Source organism: Phascolarctos cinereus, unplaced genomic scaffold (assembly GCF_003287225.1).
Source record: "Phascolarctos cinereus isolate Bilbo 61053 unplaced genomic scaffold, phaCin_HiC Scaffold_4;HRSCAF=312, whole genome shotgun sequence".
NCBI lineage: Eukaryota > Metazoa > Chordata > Mammalia > Diprotodontia > Phascolarctidae > Phascolarctos > Phascolarctos cinereus.
In genome coordinates this window covers 211,021,722-211,044,661 of record NW_027555847.1, presented here as the reverse complement: position 1 = coordinate 211,044,661, position 22,940 = coordinate 211,021,722, and the positions used below count along the sequence as shown (strand labels likewise).

Below are 22,940 nucleotides of genomic sequence, written 5' to 3'. Positions count from 1 at the left end.
AACAGTAGGAAAATTGTCAAAAGTGGTAAAGATGAAGCTGGTTGCTTAAATAAAAGTATTCCATATAACCCTATGCAACTGAACGGAAAAGTAAAGTAGTGTCTAACTAGAGGTCTGATTCTGGGAAAGGTTTCCTTTCAGATGACTAATTTAGGATGTCTTTGTCCTGCCTCTGGCAATTATACTCTGCGACTAACAGGTCAGGGCACAGGAAGGAGAAGTTTAAGTAATATCTAAGTAATGATGTCATGGCGGGCTTTGGCCTCCGTTACAGTATGGTAGCTTCTGTGTGGTTTTCACACATCCTATTTGTATAAACTATTTTCTGTAGGCCCTCAGGCCAAAGACTGAAAATAATTTAATGAATATTATTGGGTAGTAGCAATTTATTTTTCAGCTGGAAAAAACCAGAATCTAGACTTGCTTGAGTCTGTGACTCACCCACAGAACTGGCAATAACAATCTGAGTTCTCTAATTCCATTTCCATAGTTCTGTGTATTAAACAAAGCTAAAAAGAGCAAGCTATTTCCACCCAGGAAATAAGTATTTTCTCCTTCAAAAATAAGTGGTGTTAAACTGACAACTTTTTTCCTAAAGAAATTTGTATTTTCCATAACTGCAAAATGATACTGGTCTGGATGATGAAGGAAATGATTATGGGGTTGGTATACACGTACTGTCCGGTAAACTTAGAGAACTGAATTATAATCTCTGTTTTGCCCCTGACTCACTGCAGTTATCACTTAACATCTTCTGTGCCTCTGCTGTCTGATCAGAAAAATAAGATTAAATGTCTTTATGTTATGAAGATTAGTATTAAAGGCTTTATATTCTTTGTGAAAAAGGTGTTGTTATATACATATGTACACTGGTGGTATTACAGGGAGTTGAGGTGTGATATCTCAATGAAATATATGCAGTATTAATATTTATAAATAAATTATTAGAAAATGCATATTAACACCAGATTTGCTAGTACTGTAAGGATTTTGCTTCTTTCTTTTTGGTCCAGTACCTGTGATTTCATTGGTGCAGGGAACTCCCAGTTTCCTCCACCAAAATAGATCCAAAGTAGATCAGTGAACTATTCTACAACTTTGGGCCCAGGGTCATAGAGCTAGTATGTGTATAAACAGAGCTTGAACGTAGGTTTCCTGACTCAGATTCACTATCCACTATGCCATGGTGCCTCTCAGTGACTTTAAGTAGTTGCAAATATTTTTAGATAACTTTACTCATAATAGTAATACATATGTGTATATATAATATATATACATATATATAATATATGTGTATATATGTATATATATATAATGTATAAATATAAGTATACATTGTGTTGGCATCAGTTTTTATTCCTCATTACTATTTTTCCAATATTATTGGTTAATTGATATGAAATTTTAATGGCACTAGCACTAAGTAAGGACTAAATACTATTTCTCCATCTTTTTCTCCTTTAAAAACTTGGCTTTGTATCAAATGTGGTAAAATTGGTTACAGTTCATAATAAATTTACGTTTTCCTGCTTCACCATTTATAAATGTGCATTTGCCACTAATAGAAAATGAATATCTGTGCAATGGCCTTAAAGCCCAGGGACCTCTTGGTTCATCCTGGCTTTGCCACTGACTTGCTCTGTGACCTTGAGCAAATCACTTAAATTTTTTGAACTTTAATTTCCTTGTTCATGAAATAAGGATAATAGTTACATGACCTTTGCAGGGTTGTTGTGAGGAAAATCACTCCAGGTGCTATAAATCAAACATGTTATGATACAGTGCCTCACGATTTACAGAATGTTTTCTTCACAACAACCTTGAGAGAGGGAATAAGGACTGTATTATTAGGCCCATTTTATAGATGGGGAAGCTACTCTATAACTGGCAAGAGTGAGAATGGGATATGAAGCCAAGTCTCGTAATGATTCCCAAATTCAGCCCTAGAAAGAATGAAGTTATAATCTCTGATATCACAAAGGGAGACTCTAGGATGGGCTAACAGATGTTTTCTCTTTACAATTATAAGACGTGGAAGTTTCTAGTATGGGTCAGGAGCTGGAAGTGGGGATGGATCCAGAGCAGAGGCACCTGCAATGTGAGATTCTCTTCACTTGATTTGGGGTTTTTTGTTTGTTTTGTTTTTCACTTAACCATATTCCATTTTTCTACTCAGTTACAGTACAATATTCTGTAAACTGATTTCATCATATGGCACTTAAAAAGGTTCAAGAGACATAATTTCTGGGTAATTAATCATTTTATTAATAATGTCAGCATTTTAATAAAAGTATGGTCATTTGGCCATCTCTCTCTTAGACCAAAGACAATCATGGCCACGGGTTTTATGTCCTTCTAAGAGTAGGTGTTCCCCAGGATGGCAGTCAACCCTGATTGGCTAATAATTAATGAGAGGTGGACTTTACAAAAGAGAAGTGGGGCTAATGAGTGGCTAAGAGTGACATCATGTCAGCCTTGGACAGAGAGACTATCTCTATACCCAGACCACCCCCAGCCTTGGGCAGTTTAGACTGAAGGGTCTGCCTCTTCCTCCCACCCCTACCCCAGCTTGATTGAATGGAATTCACCTTACACTAGAGATTCCTTATAAGATTGGGTGGGGTCAGATAGACTGAGGTCTTGAACTGAGGAGAGAGAAAAGGGGGAACTCTGAATCTCCCCAAATCATTAGTTATTAATAGTAATTTCTCTCATTCCCCTATTTGATGATTCTGTTGAGAGGTACAGCCTCCTCAGTGAATCACTAACTGGTATGACAAACACTTCATCAAGGGTTTCTAACTTTGAGACTTATGAGGGGAGATAATGTGAGGGGAAAAGGGAAAGACAGGCTTTGACAAAATCAGAAGGGGCCATCTCTTTTAATAACATTTTGACAAAACCAAAGAAGGCAATCCCCTTTGATAAGTAGATCTTACAGATAAAAAGGTGCAAAGGCAAAAGGTAAATAAACAGTAAAATAAAAGTATCATTCCTCTGGTTCCTTGGAAAGATCTGCTGGGGCTCTCTGGTTTAGGTGTGGTCTCAGCAGTTCTTTTGTGGTTCAGGTCACTTGTAGAGATGTTCTTTGACTACAAAATTGGTCTTAACACAACTTTAAATTTATTTTGCCAATAATCAGGTCAAATAATGAAAGTTAGCTCAAATTTTATGTCTATATTATTAGAAAATCATATTTGGAAACTTTTAGGCCAGGGAATTTACAATTTTAGGTTGGCTAATTGTCATGTTGATAATACAAAGGAAACTCAGATACAAACAAAAAATTAGAACCCAATTTTTTTACTTGGCATTATTCATTCCCCTGTTAGGAACATGAGATTGTGCTAAGTAATTAATAACATGAACACTTTTTATAAGAAGATGGACTCCAGTACAAAAATGAATTCATTTAAAAGTTGCCAGATTGTCTTCAATTGTAATAAAAGGTTCCAGGATGGTATATATAAATACATTGAGTGATCAGTTTCAAAATAGTGCATATCAAATAAGTTACCATAAATTACTCTCCTTTAAGGAAATTCATTGCACCAAAATTCTTTTCTCCAAACAATACTGAGGATGTTTCTGATCTAGTCAATAATTCATAGAATACAACTTGGTCCCATAAACTGTTGACTCAATACCCAATCATCCTTACATATTTTGAACATTTAAGGACTTTATTTTATACACTATTATATATAACTAGTAACAGACAGATGACAAGGCCAAATACTCATCTACTTTAGTTGTTTAGAATATAGAAAAGACTAAAATTCTAGTCTAAATAGACCAAATGTTATACCTACATCTTGTTATAGTAGCTCAGATGTGCTTTAGTATTAGCGTATAATATTGTGTTCATACTGATCATGTGACATGATTATAGAAATTTGCCATAAAGGAAGAATAGGGATACAAGGGAAAATGTTCCCTTATCTTGATGTCAATTCTAGGCAGAAAAAATTATATAGAGAGCCAGTTGCATTGAGTCAGGCTTAAAATCAGTCAGTTGGGATATTTTCCATTCAAGATGAACTGTCATACTGGGGAAATTGAGTCAGGATAATCCTACTGCAGCCCATACTAAGAGTCATTTCTCTCTCTCTCTCTCTCTCTCTCTTCTCTCTCTCTCTTCTCTCTCTCTCTCTCTCTCTTCTCTCTCTCTCTCTCTGTTTTCCACAAGAAATCCACCTGTACTTCATCGATGAAAACCCCCTAGGGTTGCTGGCATCCTCAGTTCATTGGCTCAGTAGCATTCCTTGATGGTCATACCTGGAGTCAGACTGAAAATAGTATTAGTTACAGTCCCAGAAGATCTTAAATAGCAAGTTCCGTTGATCAGAGCTTCAGGTTCATTCAGCTCTCAAGGATTACATATCTTAAGTAACAAGTATTGACTATAATCTCACATTAGTAACAGTAAGAGATTCATCACAGAAAAATCACAGCTTATCTTGATATAGCTAGTACTCATGGTAAGTAGATGCATTTTCATCCCTAAGTTCAACATTACACAAATGATTTTACTTTAAGATGCTTAATAACAAACAACAAAAGACTTGGGATGGGATGTGTAAATATAATAATCCCAAATTGTATACAGAGAACAGTTTATATGAAACAGTCTATACTAAAACATGTTCAGCTATTAACCACATTCAAACGGACATAAACATAGACCACTGCTCTCAGAATCCTTTTAAACTATGGGAACATCTTTAAGGTAACTCTTAAGTAGTTTGCATGCATTTCTACACATGTTCTAATCCCAGATTAAATAACAAGCATAAGTAAAATCAGATTTCCCATTAAGGTGACACAAGTTCCTAAGTTACTACTCTTCACTAACATAACTGACTATATTGAAATCTTATTCCTTGAAGCATAAACAAAAGAGGTTCTTGACTTTAACCTCACAACTTAATAGATTCACATGTTTGTTTCACAAACTTCTCTACCTTTGTCTAATTACACCCGTATCATTCTGAAAAAGATGAGATACTTCAGGAAATTGAATCTTATACATATGACAAGTTCAAGCACTAATTTAACTCTTGTTTAGGCCATGGAATGACAAATTCAGATCAAAATAGCAAGATCTTTCCCACTTACAGCTTATTACGAGGATATAGATGCCTTAATATGAATCTAATAACTAATAGATTCATTATTGTAGTAATAAACTTCCATTCTTTGTCTACACTGATAATAGAAATTTGCTGTGAGTTATAGGCAGGGGACCTGGTTATAACAGCACCAAAACTAGTCCTTAAGGCCTCCACCACTATAAGTAGTCTAGCATATGGAACTAGGTGGACAGGTTTCTTGAATGGAAAAATGAATTAAGAAGAGCCCAATCTCCACTTTTCCTACCTACCTTATTCCCAGGGACAGATACGCACAGATATTCACAAGCCTTGGATCTCAGACATTGCTTCCATTGAGCTGCTGACATTTTTTTTTAAACACCCATTTAAGGATGATCCAAGGACACGACAGACCTAAGAATGGAACTCCAAAAAGAATATTCAGGGTCCCAAAAAAGCTTTCTCCTTAAACAGTAAAGTCTCACTAATCACAGTAGGTTTGTATACAATTGTTATCAGCAGCATCAAATTATTGCAATAAATTGGCTTACAAATAAAATGTAGTAAGCTTTCTTAAAAAAATCACACAAAAATTTTTAATTAAATATGTACACAAAAGATTTTTACTTAAGCATTTCCTCCTAAAAGTATTTCTCTTTGTCAAAGACAGCTTAAAATTTATCCTGATATTTAAAAGATAATCACTAAACTTTCATGAAGTAAATTGTTTGGAAACCTCTAAACTGACAGATCTCTATTCAACCTTAAAGGAAAACTTTAAAATTGGAATTTATCAAAACTACGTCCGTGTAAAATATCTTTTAATATCATAAATAAATTTCCAAAGTGTCATAAAAACAAAATTAATTCCTAATCATCACAAAATTCCTAGTTACTACCCTTCTCTCATCAAAAAGTGTTTACAATGGGGAGGATTCTGTTTTTCTGAGCCAAAAAAACCCAACCCTAATTAAATTAGCCTTATAACAATAACAAAGTTTGCCAGGTCTTTAAAATTTACTCAATATCCTTTTTCTTCCCTTTGTCTCAAAATATATCACTAGAAATCAAGAAAATAATTGCATTCTGGAATCCCACATAGACGGTGAATATGTGATAGTTCACTTAAACCCCTAAAAAAACACTGGTCAATTACTGTAAGCTTCCAGATTCACATATAAAAATTTAACATAACGTAAAGATTAACATAAAGAAATTTAGAAGAACTTTGGGATTATCAGGCTCAAACAGTTTAATACGGAGATGAAGAAACTCAGTCTCAGAGCTATGAACTGACTTTTGAAAAGTCAAATGACTAATTAGTCAGAATATTGGACTGAAGCTGCTTTCCACATTTCCATTAGATCATGCTAATAGCTGCTGACATGATCTAAGTGGCATAGTGGATGGAGTGCTAGGTCTAGAATCAGGAAGACTTGAGTTCCAATCCTGACTTAGATAATTACTGGCTGTGTGACCCTCAGCAATTCACTTAACTTCCCTGTGCCTCAATTTCCTTATCTATGAAATGAGGAAAATAGTAGCACCCACCTCCCAGGTTTGTTGTGTGGATCAGATGAAATAATATTGGTAAAGGTCTTAGCACAGTGCCTGGCATGTAGACAGTGCTGTATTAATGCTAGCAATCAATTAATTAATTAATTGTAAAACAGAGATAATAATAGCACCTTTGTCCCAGGGTTGTTGTGGGGATTAAACGAGATATTTGTAAAGTGTTTTGTAAACTTTAAAGCACTACATAAATGCTTTGTTGTTGTCATGAGCACGATATTATTTATTTCTCATATATATATATATTTTTTTGTTAGATCTGCAACTTGCTGCTGAGCTTGGGAAGACGTTGTTGGATCGGAACACGGAGCTTGAAGAGTCTCTTCAGCACATGTACGCAACTAATCAGGAGCAATTACAGGAAATTGAGGTAAACTCAGTTATATTCCTGAGGTATTGTACTAGACTTTCAATGTGGCGTGTGTCTTTTTTTGTTTGTTTGTGTATGCATCAAATGAATACTGAAATAGACTGCTGCAATAAAAGTCAATATTTGAATTCCAATATAACTCTTACCAATATTGAGAAAACTTGATTGAATCACAGAATTGTTCAAATTATGCCCCTTTCCTTGCCTTAGGTGTAGAAAACCAAGAAATATTTAATCTGTTAGCCTTCTTCTTTGGAAAAAAAGTATCATGAATAATAAAATTTTAGAGCTACTTGGAACCTTAAAAGATCCTGTATCCTATCCCCCCTCACTTCAAAGATGATAAAATGAGGCCTAGAAAAATGTAGTGACTTGGCTGTAGTCAAGGAATTAGTCTGAGAGCCAGGGTTAGAGTGAATCCCTGGTGGCCTCTTTTTCGGAGTATTGTCGACTGTGCCGTGTTAACTAATTGATGACATTTTTAGGGCTATGGATAAGATTTCAGAGAATTGCAGGATGTCCGAGCTGGAAGGGAAGGTCTTAGAAAGCACCTTGCTCTTTCTAGCTTTCATTTTGGAGAGGCAATGTGGAAGAAAACTCTGTACTTGGAACCGAGAGACCTCAATTCAGTCCCAACTCCTCTGGGCAAGTCACTTACCCTTTCTGGGCCTCAGTTTCCTGATTAGTAAAAGTGAGATAGTACTTTATATTACCTCAGAGTTGTAAGGAATGTGCTTTGTAAACCATTAACTGCTGTATGTTTATGTGAAGGTGATTTACTCATGGTTACAGTTACAGTTCTGCTATTTCAGAGCTGGAACTAGAAGAGTCTTCTGACACTTGTCCAGTGCTCTTTCCTTGGTACCCTGCTGTCTTCCTTTAAAATTAACTAAGTTCAAGTTGCATATGGCAGTATTTAAGCACAAAACAATGATGGGAATACTGTGTTTCTACTTTTAGTTTTTTTAGTTTCTTAAATTTTAAAGATAATGATAAGGTATTCTGAAAGTGAAGGACCAAGGCGACTAAATTCTAAGTAGCTCAGTTTTATTAGTTTTTCTCGTGAGTTATGCCATGCAAAGGATTAATAGTAAACCATTTTCTCTACTTCTGTGGTCTCAATCTATTTACATTTACAAGTATTTTTCATTTAATGATTGTCACATGAAATAGAAAATAATCTATAAGGAAAAGCAGTTATTAAGTGCTTACTCTGTGCCAGGTGCTGGGGATATAAATTAAAAAACAGAGACAGCCCCTGCTTTCAAGGAATGTGTACTCAAATGGGGAAGACAATGCATACACCCGGTGAGTGAGCGGGAGGGGCACTTGAGTGCAGAGAGTTGCCTGCTTGAAGAGCAGAGTTGATTTGGTGATGAGATAATTGTTGGTAAGTACTGCCATTTAAGTAGTACAGATAATTGAAGACCTTTTTTGTGGTTCCATAACCATTGTGCTATTAACTGTTTTATTAGTAAACTTTTTTTTTCTAGAAACACTTCAATCAATAATATCATTGCAAGTTAAACCTCCAAAGATTTTGACAACATAGGACCCAGGGCTTTTGTGCCTGTTTTAGAAAAGTTTCAAATTGTCCGTGCTCATGGAGCCTGTGTTACCTGAATCAGCATCTTTTGAGGACCAACTCAGTGCTGGGGTTATAAAGCATAGGAAGCATAGGAATCAGAAGTCAGAATGAAAGAGACATGACCTCAAAGGTCATGTAGCCCAATTAGTTTACAAATGCAGAGAAAGGTATGGTGAAATGACTTCCTTAGGCTAATTAATAACAGAAGTACAAGTTGAGCCCACCTTTCTGACTCTCTTCTACTATACTATAACCTGGAGGGGGCCAAACACAAGAAGCTAATGAATATGTTACTCAGAAATTATTCCACCCTGGGGCAAATAGGTGGTGCAGTGGATAGAGCACCAGCCCTGGAGTCAGGAGTTCAAATCTAGCCTCAGACACTTCACAGCTCACACTTACTAGCTGTGTGGCCCTAGGCAAGTCATTTAACCCCAATTGCCTTGTCAGAAAGAAAGAAAAAAGAAATGATTCCATCCAAAAGATCTTATCAAAAGCAAAAACACTTGTTTTTCACTTAAGGCACTGATTCATTCTACCATATTTACCGTGTATCTAATAGACTCTCCCCTTTACCGCATTTTCACAAAATTTTGTGTGCCTTGCCCAAAAAATATTTCTAAAACTTTCGGGAAAGTGACTCTTGAAATTAGGCTAAGCACAACTTTAATGTGTTAGACAATGATTGTAGAACATGCTGTTCCTTTAGTTGAAGTTAATGAGGCTTAGAGTTTGCTAAGTGTTTACCCAAGCTTTTAAAAATTAGTTAAAGGCCCGGCAGATTTCACATTGGCCAAATAGAATGACTTTCTAGCTTGATTGATAACCTAGATGGATCATACTATTTAATTAATTCCTTTATGGTTCACATCATATATGGAGAACAGAGGGGAAAGAAAATTTTGTTTTCATTGCAGAGTCCCAAGGTGATTTAAAATACTTAACTCTGATAATTATATATTTCAGATTCATGTAATTATTAAATGCTAGCTGTGCACAGGGCACAGTGTTGGATGCTTGGAAAGGGTAGGAGTTTAGCTAAAACAGTCCTTGATCTGGAGATTACAGTGAAGTTTGTCACCTTGTCTTATAAGGTCCTTCCACATTTGTGAGTGACAGTACTATGCAGGACTGCGTGGAAAGTACATTGGAGAGAGATAAAACAAAGTGTTGCTTAAACTCCAAAGGGTAAAAGTTGAAACTGACCAGGAGCTCATGGAGAAGGTGCATTTGAGTTGGGTTTAAAAGATGGGAAGGAAATCCACAGATCAGAGGTGGGGGAGAGGACATTCCTGGAATGGGAAACAGCAAGGGATGTACCAGGGGAAAATCAGTCCAGTTTGCCTGCAGCTTAGTGTGCACCAAGGGAGATGAAATGAAATAAAAGAGGAAAGATGGAGTAGCACTGCATGGCGAAGGGTCTTGACAAGCAGGTGAGATGTTGGCAAGACTTAGAGGAGAGCCCCTGAGAATTTTTGAGTGAGGGGTGACCAGACCTGGCACAGGTTTAAGGGATGAAATGGAAAGAGAGTGGAGTGGGGAGGATTCATGATAAGGCCCTTTTTCAGTAGGGGCATAAGCCTGTGGCAATGAGGGATGTTGGTCAGTCAGTATCAGTGAGAATAAAGAGGCTGGGGTCAAACTGAACGGAGATGTGTGTTATGGAGGTAAAAGAGGAAGGTCCAATGGAGCACCAAGGTCTTTAACACAGAAGACTGGATAAATTTGATGCCATGGACAGAGATAGGGAAGTCCAAAAGAGGAATGGTTTAGGAGGAAAAATAAAGTGGAAGTGGGTTTGGGACACGTTGACCTAGATGTGCTGGTAAAAAGGACGTCCAGGTGACACTATTCTATCAGCAATTGGAGAGTAGAGTCTGGGGTGAGAAGAGAATCAGGGTTTGAGAGAACAGAATTTAGGAGTCGATGTCCAGGGGCTTTCTGTGGCTGATAGGTTTCAATTCAATGGGAAATTTCATAAAATGTAAATCATTATGAAGAGTGGTAGGTAGAAGTCAGTCTTAAAAGAATGTTGACATTAATTACATAAGCATAATTATACATATTAGGCAACCCCTCCCAACAACAGCAAAACAAAGTACTTCTTCCAACTGCAGAAGAGAAATTAACTCAAATTACTACATAATTAATGAGTTTTGCCTGCTGGTTAGTAAAGGAACCTACGTGCTTGCACCAGAATAATTGCTTTATAAGTTGTTTATCTTTATTTCTTTATCTGTTGAAGGAAGTTAATTAAACTAGTTTCTCAAATATTCAGACTAGAAAGTACAAATTATATTTTTTTCAATTAGAAGTTACAGCTTTGAATCTAAAAAAGACAAAACATTAAAATATGTAGATAGGCATTTCTGAGGGAGCCCAACAGGCTTATTCTTTGAAAAGAATATTCATACTTGTTGTTTTCCTTAACTTTAAATGTACCCTTTACTTTTACTTCTTGCCTTCTCACTTATTTCTTAACCCTTAGCAGTCTGCTTTCTGACATTATCACTCCATCATTACTCTTGCCTTTTCTTAATCCTCATTCTTTTTTACCTCTCTGCAGCATTCAACACTGTTGACAGCTCTCTCCTGGATACTTTCTCCTTTTTGGGTTTTCATGACACACTGCCTGGTCTCCTGGTTTTTCTTCTACCTATTTGACTTTTTCTTGTTAGTTATTTTTACTGGTTGATCATCTATATCAAGCCCCACCCCTAACTGCAGGTATTCTCCAAGGCTCCATCTTGGGCCCTCTTATTTCCTCTCTCTTTACTCTCATGTGGTGACCTCATCAGCTCCCATGGGTTTAATTATGATCTCTCTGTAGAAATCATCTCTATATATCTAGCCCTAGTCTCTCTCCTGAGCTCCAGTCATTCATCTCCAACTGCCTCTTAAACATCTCCAATTGGATATCCTGTAGTCATGTTAAACTCAGAATGTCCAAAACTGAAGGAATATCTTTACCCCCCAAAAAAGTCTTTCAGACTTCTTTAATTCTGTCTAGGTCATTACTATCCTTCCAGTTTCTCAAGTAACAGCCGAAGGGTTAACCATGAGTCATCCTCTCTGTCATACCACATATCCAGTTATTTACCAAATGTTTCTGCCTTTGTAATGTGTCTTACATTCATATCTTTCTATCACAGATATGGCTGTCACAGATGGCCTGTCACAAGGCCATCACCCTAGTTTAGGCCCTCATCACCTCTAACCTGCACTATTGCAGAAGCTTTCTAATTGGTCTGTTTACCTTAAGTCTTCCTTCTCCTGTCCATTTACCACACAGCTGCCAAAGCAATTTTCCTAAAATACAGATCTGACCAAGTCATTTCCCACCCCCTACTCAGTAAAGGCCAGTTTATTAGCTGGATTCTTTTGTCGCTAGAATCAAATAAAGTTCCCTCATAGACTAAAAGCCCCTCATAGACTAGCTCTGACTTACCTTTCCAATCTTATTATGCATGATTCCCCCTCCCGTGCCCTACAATTCAGTCAGACAGGCCTTCTTACTGTTCCTCAAACATGACACGGTCGCATATCTTCTCTGTACCTTTGTACTTCTGTCTCTCATGTTTGGAATGCTTTCTCTCCTCACCATCACTTCTTAAAATCCCTTATTTCCTTCAGAGCGCCATTGTCCTCTTCTTCCCACCCCCAAATTTATGTTTTGTTCATTGTGTATAGATTTCATTTATACCATGCCTATGTTGTCTTCCCTGCTACAGAATCTAAGCTCCTTAAGGTCAGAGACTATTTTAGTTTTGTCTTGTTCCCCCAGTACCTGGCATATAGTAGTTGTTTATTAAATCCTTGTTGATTAATTGTTTCATCTACTCTATTAGCCAAGACCTTAGGGCAATTTAAAACTCAAATTTGAGAGGATTCAAAAGGATAATCCTAGCTATGCCCAAAGAGCTATAAAACTGTGCATACCCTTTGACCCAGCAATACCACTACTAGGCCTGTATCCCAAAGAGATTTAAAAAAAAAAAAAAGAGGAAAAGGACATGTATGTGCAAAAATATTTATAGTAGCTCTTTTTATGGTAGCAAAGAATTGGAAATTAAGGGGATGCTCACTAATTGGGGAATGGCTGAACCAAGTTGTAGCTTATTATTGTGATGAAATACTGTTGTGCTATAAGAAATGATGAGCAGGATGGTTTCAGAAAAACCTGGAAAGATTTACATGAACTGAGGCAAAGTGAAGTGAGCAGAACCAGAACTTTGTACATAATAACAGCAATATCATATGATAATCAACTGAGAATGACTCAGCTTTTCTCAGCAATACAATGGTTCAAGACCATTGAGAAGGATTTATGATGAAAAATGCCCACCACCTCCAGAAAAAAAAGTGATGAATTCTGAATACAGACTGAAGCATACTTTTTTTTTAACTTTATTTTTCTTGGGGTCTTTTTTTGGGGGTCTGTTTTCTTTCACAACTTGGCTAATATGGAAATATGTTTTGCATAACTGCAAAAAAAAAAAAAGGATAATCCTAAAGCAAGCCATTCACAATGAATGAAGAATAGCATGTGTGGTGGTAATGGGAATAGTCACCTTGGTGGTCTTTCTTTGCCTTTTGGATAAAATACAAACTCCTCTGTTTGATATATAAAGCCCTTCATCTTCTGGCTCCAGCACCTTTCTGGGTTTATTGTACCTTTGTGCTGTCTTAAATTACAGCCAGACTGCCATACTTGATGTTCTTTATTCAATTTTCCATCTTCATGCCTTAGCCAAAGTTGTGCTCCAGTCCCTGGAAATATACCCTCCTCACTGCCACCTCTTAGAATACTTTGCTTTCTTCAAGAAACAGGAAAGGCAGCCATGTGGCACAGGAAGACCAGAGTTCAAATGCTTAGAAACTTACTAGCATGATGCCCCTGTCTGCCTTATTTTCATCAACGTTTAAAAAGGGGGGGGGGAAGGGATCATAATAGCACCTACTTCATGGTTGCTGTGAAAATAAAATTAAGTAATACTTTAAAGCACTTAGCATAGTGCTTGACACATAGTAGGTGCTTAATAAATGGTTATCCCCTTTCCCTTCCAAAGCTCAGCTTAATTTTTGCTTCCTACAGAAAACCTATCTTGTTCCCTCTCAATACCTACCCCCCTCCCAGTTTCATTTGCTAGTGCCCTCCCCTCAAAAATGACTTAGTTATCTCCATTGTCTACATTTGAATTTCCCTTCCAGTATGCTTGTTGTCATCTCTACCCCCATTCCCAACCGGGCCCTAAGTTCCTTGAGGGCTGAGGTTGATTGATTTTTGTCTCTGTTTCCCCTGTACAGGAAAGGCCTCACGCATAGTGGAATGAAAGAAAGGGTGGCTGTAAATTAGAGCAGCCTTTGACCTATTAAGGAAGTAAGTAGACAACTGGGAATTTTACCAGAGGGAATTTTAGACCTAGACTCTGCCTTCTTTGGAAAGCTAGATTTTTAACCATTCTGATAAGATTGGTCTCCATTCAGCTTGCAGGGTTAGTTTAAGTTATCTGGTTATTTGTGCTCTAGTTGGACATATTCCTGTTGATTTCAGAGACTTCTTGTCTGTGTGTGCTCTTTTGCTAGTGCTGATAGCTGAGCATCAAGTTTTTCTGGATTCCAGACTGGTTTTTCTATCCTGGATGGAGAGAAGGAAGGAAAACATTTAATGTGGCAAATTACTTTGAACATCAGTGTAGCCTGACATAATTAAATTAGTGGATAGCCTTCTACAATTCCGGAAGTACTTTTTTTTTTTGATGAGGCAGTTGGAGTTAAGTGACTTGCCCAGGGTACACATCTTACTAGTGTCAGGTGTCTGAGGTTGGATTTGAACTCAGGTCCTCCTGACTCCAAGGCTGGTGTTCTTTCCACTGTGCCACTTAGCTGCCCCCACAAGTACTTTTCGAGCTTGTGTTTTCAGTATGTGAACAGAGTAGAAGGTAGTTTTGTCACCTCATCCATAAACAATTTTAAATGGTTGCTAATAGAGTAGTTAAGTATACTGATTCTTAATGTTAGTACTCAAATTGTGTTTAGAGAACCTTATTCTGCTTTTAAGCCAGCTAGTGGAGTATAAAAGGTATTGAACTAGGAATTGTAATTCAGTTCAGCAGTTTTATTAAGCACCTGCTGTGTACAAGTACCTCTGTGTGGACACTCTGCATCCTACCCCCATATGTTCCTTGAGGACATGGACTATTCATTTTTGTCTGTAACCCTAGGCACCTCCAGCAGTGCTTAGCATGCATTAAGCACTCAATAAAATGTATAAGGATTGATAAGACCTGGCTTCTAGTCCTGATTCTGCCATTAACTTATTTGGACTTGCTTCTGTAAAAGAAAAAAATTCAGTACTCTTCATTTTTGTCGAAGACTCTGTCAGAGATAAATTTATGCTTAGAAAGAGAGAAAAGGAAAGGGCAGAGTTTCCACCTCATAATCTCTCTGACCCAGGCTATGGCTCCTTACATTTTTATAGTAATCTTGAAACAAAAAGACAAAATTCCTTAACAAAGAAAAATATGAGTCTATAAGTTTCAATAAAGCATTTTTTTGTTTATCAAATAGAACTATAGTACTGTTTGTGTTGGGAGGTCTGCTCTTCAAAATTTATCTTCCTGGAAAACTTAGGTACAGAGCTAAAACAAAATGAGACAAGTCAACAGGCCTTTTATTTATTTTTTAAATTAATTTATTATTAGTTTTCAACATTCACTTCCTTAAGCTTTTGAGTTTTATATTTTCTCCCCCTCCATCCCCAGTGCAATCTGATATAGCTTCTACATGTACATTCCTATTAAACATATTTTCACATTAGTCATGTTGTAAAGAAGAATTAGAACTAATAGGAGGAACCACAAGAAAGAAGAAACAAAACAGAAGAAAAAAAAAGAGCAAATAGTATGCTTTGATCTTTGTTCAAACTCCATAGTTCTTTCTCTGGATGTGGATAGCATTTTCCATCATGAGACTTTTGGAGATGTCTTAGATCTATGCATTGCTGAAAAGAGCTAAGTCTATCAAAGTTAGTCATCATACAACGTGGCTGTTACTGTGTACAACGTTCTGGTTCTGCTCACGTCACTCAGCATCAGTCCATACAAGTCTTTCCAGGTTTTTCTGAAGTCTGCCTGCTCATCATTTTCTTTTCTTTTCTTTTTTTTTTTTTGAGGCAATTGGGGTTAAGTGACTTGCCAGGGGTCACACAGCTAATAAGTGTCAAATGTCTGGTCTGAGGCCGGTTTTGAACTCAGGTCCTCCTGGCTCCAGGGTCGGTGCTCTATCCACTGTACCACCTAGCTGCCCCCCCCATCAGTTCTTATAGCACGATAGTATTCTATTACATTCATACACCACAACTTGTTTAACCATTCACCAGTTGATGGGCATCCCCTCAATTTCCAATTCTTTGCCACCATAGAAAGAGCTGCGATAAGTATTTTTGTACACGTGGGTCCTTTTCCCATTTGTATCATGTCTTTGGAATATGGCCCTAGAAGTGCTATTGCTGGGTCAAAGGGTATGCACATTTTTATAGCCCTTTGGGCATAGTTCCAAATTGCTCAGCAGAATGGGGGGATCAGTTCAGAACTCTATCAGCAATGCGTTAGTGTTTCAGTGTTCCCACATCTTCTCCAACATTTATCATTTTCCTGTTTTGTCATCTTGGCCAGTCTGATAGGTGTGATGTAGTACCTCAGAGTTGTTTGGATTTGCATTTCTCTAATCAAAAGTGATTTAGAGCATTTTTTCATATGACTTACAGATAGCTTTCATTTCTTCATCTGAAAACTGCCCAACAGGCTTTTTATTATGCATTTCCTAATGTACCAGGCACTGTACTAAGTAAGGGATGGGGATACAAAGAAAGGTAACACAATAATAGACTCTGTTCTCAGGGAGCTTGGAGTCTGATTGGGGAGACAATATGCAAACAACTATGTACAAACAAGATATTTACAGGATGAATTGGAGATAATCAACAGAGGGAAGGCGCTGGCATTAAGGGGGACTGGGAAAAGCTTCTTGTAGAGGGTGGGATTTTAACTGGGAATTAAAAGAACCTGTTCCCTGTCTGGGGGACAGCCTGTGGAAATGCCTGGAATCTTGAGTGAGGAACAAAAACAAAGAGTCCATTGTCATTGGGTCACATAGTGTGCAGGGAGTGAGTAAGGTGTAAGAAGACTGGAAAGGTAGGAGGGGGCCAGATTATGAAGGGCTTTGAATGCCAAACAGAGGATTCTGTATTTGATCTAGGAGGTAATAGGGAGTACTGTAATTTATTGACTAGGGGAGGGAGAAGTGACATAGTGAGATCTGGGCTTTAGGAAGATCAGTTTGACAGCTGAGTGACAGGTGGATTAAAGTGGAAGACCTGAGGCAAGGAGACCACCCATTGCCATTGTCAGGAAGACTCATCTTCTTGAGTTCAAATCTGGCCTCACTTCCTAGGTGTGTGACCCTGGGCAAGTCACTTAACCCTGTTTGCCTTAGTATCCTTATCTGTAAAATGAGCTGGAGAAGGAAGTGGCAAACCATTCCAGTATCTTTGCCAAGAAAGCTCCAAATGGGGTCATGAAGAGTCAGACATGAGTGACATGATTAAACAATAACAAAAAGTCTTGTAATCACGTAATAGAATAAGCCCTCCTTTGGATTTAGCCAGAAGACCTAGGTCTGAGTCCTAACTCTGTCTGCTTCTTACTAGCTGTATGAATTTAGACTAAATCTTTCTGAGACAATGTGATGAGACTCTTTTGTCCTTTATACTCTTATTTCATTTTATTTTTAAAAATTAATTTATTTTTAGTTATTAACATTCACTTCCACAAGATTTGGAGTTCCAAATTTTCTCCATATCTCTTCCCTCCCCCCACCTTAAGACGTCGTGCATTCCGATTACTTCTTCCCCCAATTTGCCTTACCTTCTATCACCCCCGTCCTCCTTATCCCTTCCCCTTCTGTTTTCCTGTAGTGTAAGATAGATTTCTATATCCCATTGCCTGTGTATCTTATTTCCGAGTTGCATGTAAAAACAATTTTTAACAATTTTTAGAACTTTGAGTTCCAAATTCTCTCCCTTCCTCCCTCCCCATCAACCCTCATTGAGAAGGCAAGCAATTCGATATAGGTTATACATATGTAGTCATGCAAAACACTGCCATAATAGTCATGATGTAAAAGACTAACTGTATTTCCCTCCATCCTATCCTGCCCCCCCCAGTTTATTCTGTCATCTTCTTTGACCATGTCCCTCCTCAAAAGTGTTTACTTCTGATTACCCCCCCACCTCCTACCCCCTTCCTTTATCCCCCTCCCTCCTACTTTCCTGTAGGGTAAGATAGATTTCCCTACCCAATTGAGTGTGTGTGTCATTCCCTTCTTAAGCCAAGTCAGATGAGAGTAAGGTTCACTGATTCCGTCTCACCTCCCCCCTCTTCCCCTGCACTGTAAAGGCTTTTTCTTGCCTCTTTTATGTGAGATAATTTACTCTATTCGACTTCTCCCTTTCTCCTTCTCTCAGTGCATTCCTGTCTCACTGCTTACTTTTATTTTTTAGATGTCATCCCTTCATATTCACCTCACCCTGTGCCCTCTGTACATATTCCTTCCAACTACCCTAGTACTGAGAAAGGTCTCATGAGTTACAAATATCATTTTTCCATGAAGAAATGTAAACAATTCTACTTTAATAAGTCCCTTATGATTTCTCTTTCCTGTTTACCTTTTCATGCTTCTCTTGAGTCTTATAAATATAAGAAAGTCAATTTTTCTGTTGAGCTCTGGTTTCTCAAGAATGCATTAAATTCCTCTACATCATTGAATTTCAATTTTTTTCCCCTCTTTGATTGCACTCAGTTTTGCTGGGTAGGTGATTCTGGGTTTTAATTCTAGCTCCTTTGACCTCTAGAATATAATTTTCCAAACCCTCTGATTCTTTAACATAGAAGCTGCTAAAACTTGTGTTATCCTGATTGTGTTTCCACAGTACTTGAATTGTTTCTTTCTGGCTGTTTGCAATATTTTCTTCTTGACCTGGGAACTCTGGAATTTGGCTATAATATTCCTGGCAGTTTTCCTTTTGGGATCTCTTTTAGGAGGTGACTGGTGGATTCTTTCAATTTCTATTTCATCCTGTGGTTCTAGAATATCAGGGCAGTTTTCCTTGATAATTTCTTGAAAGATAATGTCTAGTCTTTTTTTTTTATCATGGCTTTCAGATAGTCCAATAACTTTGAAATTATCTCTCCTGGATCTGTTTTCCAGGTCAGTTGTTTTTCTAATGAGATGTTTCACATTGTCTTCTATTTTTCATTCTTTTGGTTTTGTTTTATAATTTCTTGATTTCTCATAGAGTCATTAGCTTCCATTTGCTCCTTTTTTTTTTTAAGAAATTATTTTCTTCAGTGAGCTTTTGGATCTGCTTTTCCATTCAGCCAGTTATGCTTTTTAAGGCATTCTTCTCCTCACTGGCTTTTTGGACCTCTTTTGCCATTTGGGTTAGTCTATTTTTTAAGGTGTTATTTTCTTGAGTATTTTTTGGGGTCTCCAAAAGCAAGCTATCAATTTGTTTTTCATGATTTTCTTGCATCACTTTCAGTTTTTCCTCTACTTCTCTTACTTGCTTCTCAAAATCCTTCTTGAACTCTTCCCTGGCCTGAGACCAATTCATATTTTCCTTAGAGGCTTTGGATGTAGGAGCTTTGACTTTATTGTCTTCTTCTGATTGTATGTTTTCATCTTCCTTGTCACCAAAGTAAGATTCTATAATCTGAGTATTTTTCTGTTGTTTGCTCATTTCCCCAGCCACTTACTTGACTTTTTAACTCTTTGTTAAGGTAGGCTCTGCTTCCAGTGTGGAGGGTGTACTGTCTCAAGCTTTAGGAGTTTTGTGCAGTTGTTTTCAGAGATATTTCTAGGGACCTGTAAGTTTTCAGTTCTTCCAAGATGGTATGATCCAAGAAGAGGTGTTTACTCCTCTCCTGGCCAGTGCTGTGGTCTGTGAATGATCACAAACACTCTTTTCTGCCTTGGAACTGTGAGGAGGGTTCCTTCTCCTCGCTTGAACAAGTTCTGCTGTACCTATCCTCCTCCTTGCCCCAGGACTGCCACCCAGGAATGTGACCCAGATCCAAGAACAGGCAAGCAACAGAATCCTGTCTCAGTGCCAGCAAAGAGATCCATGCAGTCTCCTTCTAATCACTTGTTCAATCCCCTTACCATCCGTGGGGTGAGAGCTCTGGAAGCAGCTACCACCATCCCAGGGCTGCGCTGGGGTTGTGGTTGGACTGCACTCATCTCCCACTCAGGTCTGACAGACCTTTGCTTCTAACCTTCTAAGTTGTCTATGGCATTTGTGGGTTGAGAAGTCTGGAAACCGCCACAGCTGCTAGCGATTCAGTCCCATGCTGCCTGCTCTGGGTTTGCTGAGGCCTAATCTGTGCCGGCATGGTTTGGACTGGCACTGCGCTCCTGTCTCAGCCTGGTGCATCAGACCTTTCCTGTTGACCTTCCAGGTTGTCTGGGGCTGGAAATTTGTTTCTCTGTGTCTTTGTGTGGGTTCTGCTGCTCTAGGATTTGTTTAGAATAATTTTTTACAGGTATTTGGAGGGTTTTGGGGGAGAGCTCAAGCAAGTCCCTGCTTTTACTCTGCCATCTTGGCTCCGTCCTTATTCTTTATACTCTTAAAAATTATTGAGGGTTCCAAAGAATCTTTGTTTCTGTGGGTTGTATTTATTAATATTTACCATATTAGAAATAAAAATTGGTAAAATTTCAAATATTTATTAATAACAATAATAGATCCATTACATGTTAACAAAGATAACATATTTTAATGAGTAATAGCTATTTTCCAAAAGAAAAGTTCTAAGAGGAGTGGCATTGTTTTACATATTTTTGTAAATCTCTTTAATGGCTTAATAGAATGCTTCTGCATTCAATCCTTTGTAATATATTGTTTTGGTTGAAGTCTATGAAGGAAATCCAGCCTCAGAGAGACATATAGCTTAAAAAGGGAGGAGTATTTTATTTTATTTTATTTTTTTTGCTTTTTGGTGAGGCAGTCAGGGTTAACTGACTTGCCCAGGGTCACACAGCTAGTAAGTGTCAAGTGTCTGAGGCCAGATTTGAACTCAGGTTCTCCTGACTCCAGGGCTGGAGCTCTATCCACTGTGCCACCTAGCTGCCCTGGGAGGAGTATTTTTATAGGCACAATATTGTTCTTCAGTGGTTTCAACTGTGTCTGATTCTTCATTACCCTATTTGAGATTTTCTTGGCAAAGATACTGGAATTGTTTGCCATTTCCTTTTCCAGCTCATTTTCCAGATAAGGATACTGAGGCAAATAGCATTAAGTGACTTGCCCAGGATTGCACAGCTAGTAAGTGCTGGCGGCCAGTTTTCAACTTGGTTCTTCCTGACTCCAGACCAACCACCTAGAGGTCCCAATAAGCAAATGCTGTCTTAATATTATTGTGAAAAATGGCAGTTGGGGGTGGGCAGGTAGATAGAGCTCCAGCCCTGGAATCAGGAGGACTTGAGTTCAAATTTGGCCTCAGATACTTACTAGCTGTGTGATCCTGGGCAAATCACTTAACCCTGATTGCCTCCCCCCAAAAAAATTATTGTGAAAATAGTTTTGACCTCAAGGACCTTCTCCAACCCTGAAAGAGTCTTTGGACCCCCAGGCGGCCATGCTTTGAGAACTGCTAGGTTAGATGATTGCTAAGGTCCCCTTAGTGCTCTAAATCCATTGGTCCTCTGAAAAGAGGTCCTGGTCTGAGAATAACAAAAAACAAGAAAGAATTCTGAGTTGTTGGAAAGTAAACCTAGAAATAACCCATAAGCAAGCACGACTTCGCTTATAGACACTACTCCAGGAGGGCAAATCCTAGAGAATTTTTACCAAGAAGAGTAAGTATGGGGATAATCCAAACCTATCTGCTTTAAGGAGACTTTCTCGTATTCTCCCTCTTTGTTCCCTTTCCTGTTATATTGACTGGATCCATTTTAGAGTGTTTGGAGGGAGCAAAGGTTTGCTTAACTCTCCATGTTGGCTTTCTGCCTGAACCTTGCACCCTTAGCTGAGGTGTGTGGCAGTTGGCTCATGTTCTGAGATTAATGAGTTTGAACTTAAATTTCCACGTTAGCACCTGTACATTGAGCGAGCTTTTTGCCAAGAAGGGGAAGGCCAAACTTTCTAATTATGCTGATACTTCTGCTTTTCCCACTGTTTGTTTCAAAGACTGCCTATTCCCCAGTTACAGTATATAATTCTCTGAGTAGTCCTTAGTTTTAAAAATTTATTTGCTGTAGTCCAAGGAGAGGTCCTCCTTCTGAACATAGTAGTATTGAGTGAGATAAAAAATGAAGTCTCAAATTTCTCCAGCATATTTGGTCTCCTGGCTGTGTAAAGAGGGCTAAAATATTGTCATACCTCCCCTTTTACCTAGAGGGATGTTGCATCTCTAGGTCTGATCAGTACTTCTGATTTCAGATTCTTTTCTAAGGTAATTCATAGATCAAAGGAATGTTCTCTATTCATTGGAGTATTGATGTCATTGCAGGCAACCAAATGCTTTAACTGGTACCTAAATTTTATGGTATTTTTTGTCGCTGTACCAACTGGTATTCAGCCCTCATGCCAAATAATTATTTGCCTAGATATTGAATACATATCAAGATGTTGTTGAGACATAGGATGCTATTCTAGAGTGTTTTGTCCTGTCTTAAGTAAATTTATTTGTTACCATTCCCAAGTTTTGCTTGCTCATGGCAAAATTCTTGGAGAATCTTTTAGGTTAGGTTTCATTCAAAACCTGTTAGCTCTGACTTCAGATAAGAGGTTAAAACAAACTTATGTAAGTGAGAACTAGTTATGTGTCTCCATCTAATTTTTTTTTTGGCAGTTGAGTGACTTGCCCAGGGTCACACAGCTAGTTAGTGTTATGTGTCTGAGGCTGGATTTGAACTCAGCTCTTCCTGACTCCAAGGCTGGAGCTCTATCCACTGCTCCACCTAGCTGCCCCCATCTAATTTCTTAAAGCCACATTTTCCAAGTGCTGCGCCTCACCACCACCTTCTAATTGGCTCATTGCTTTAGTTGTGCTCATCTGTCAGGTACCAGTCCTTTACATTTCCCTTTTGCATGGCATGTACTATGTGGACATTTGCTACTCAGTTTATTTTTAATGGTCCAGTCTGCTTATTTGTTGCTGTCTAAAAAAATATATATAGTACCCTATTTTAATTTAAGCTTTAAGGTTTTCAGATATCTCATTTGAAATTTTTTATCATTGGTTGTATGTTGTAG

General features: G+C 38.0%; 1 protein-coding gene across 1 annotated transcript in view; it reads left to right on the top strand.

Annotated features, from left to right (window-relative positions):
* The window catches only part of CDR2 (cerebellar degeneration related protein 2), a 37,817-nt gene that overhangs the window by 5,689 nt on the left and 9,188 nt on the right, over positions 1 to 22,940 (top strand). The window contains exon 2 of the mRNA XM_020965312.2: positions 6,923 to 7,035. Within this exon, the coding sequence (XP_020820971.1) occupies positions 6,923 to 7,035 (113 nt within the window). The remainder of the gene's footprint in view (positions 1 to 6,922; positions 7,036 to 22,940) is intronic.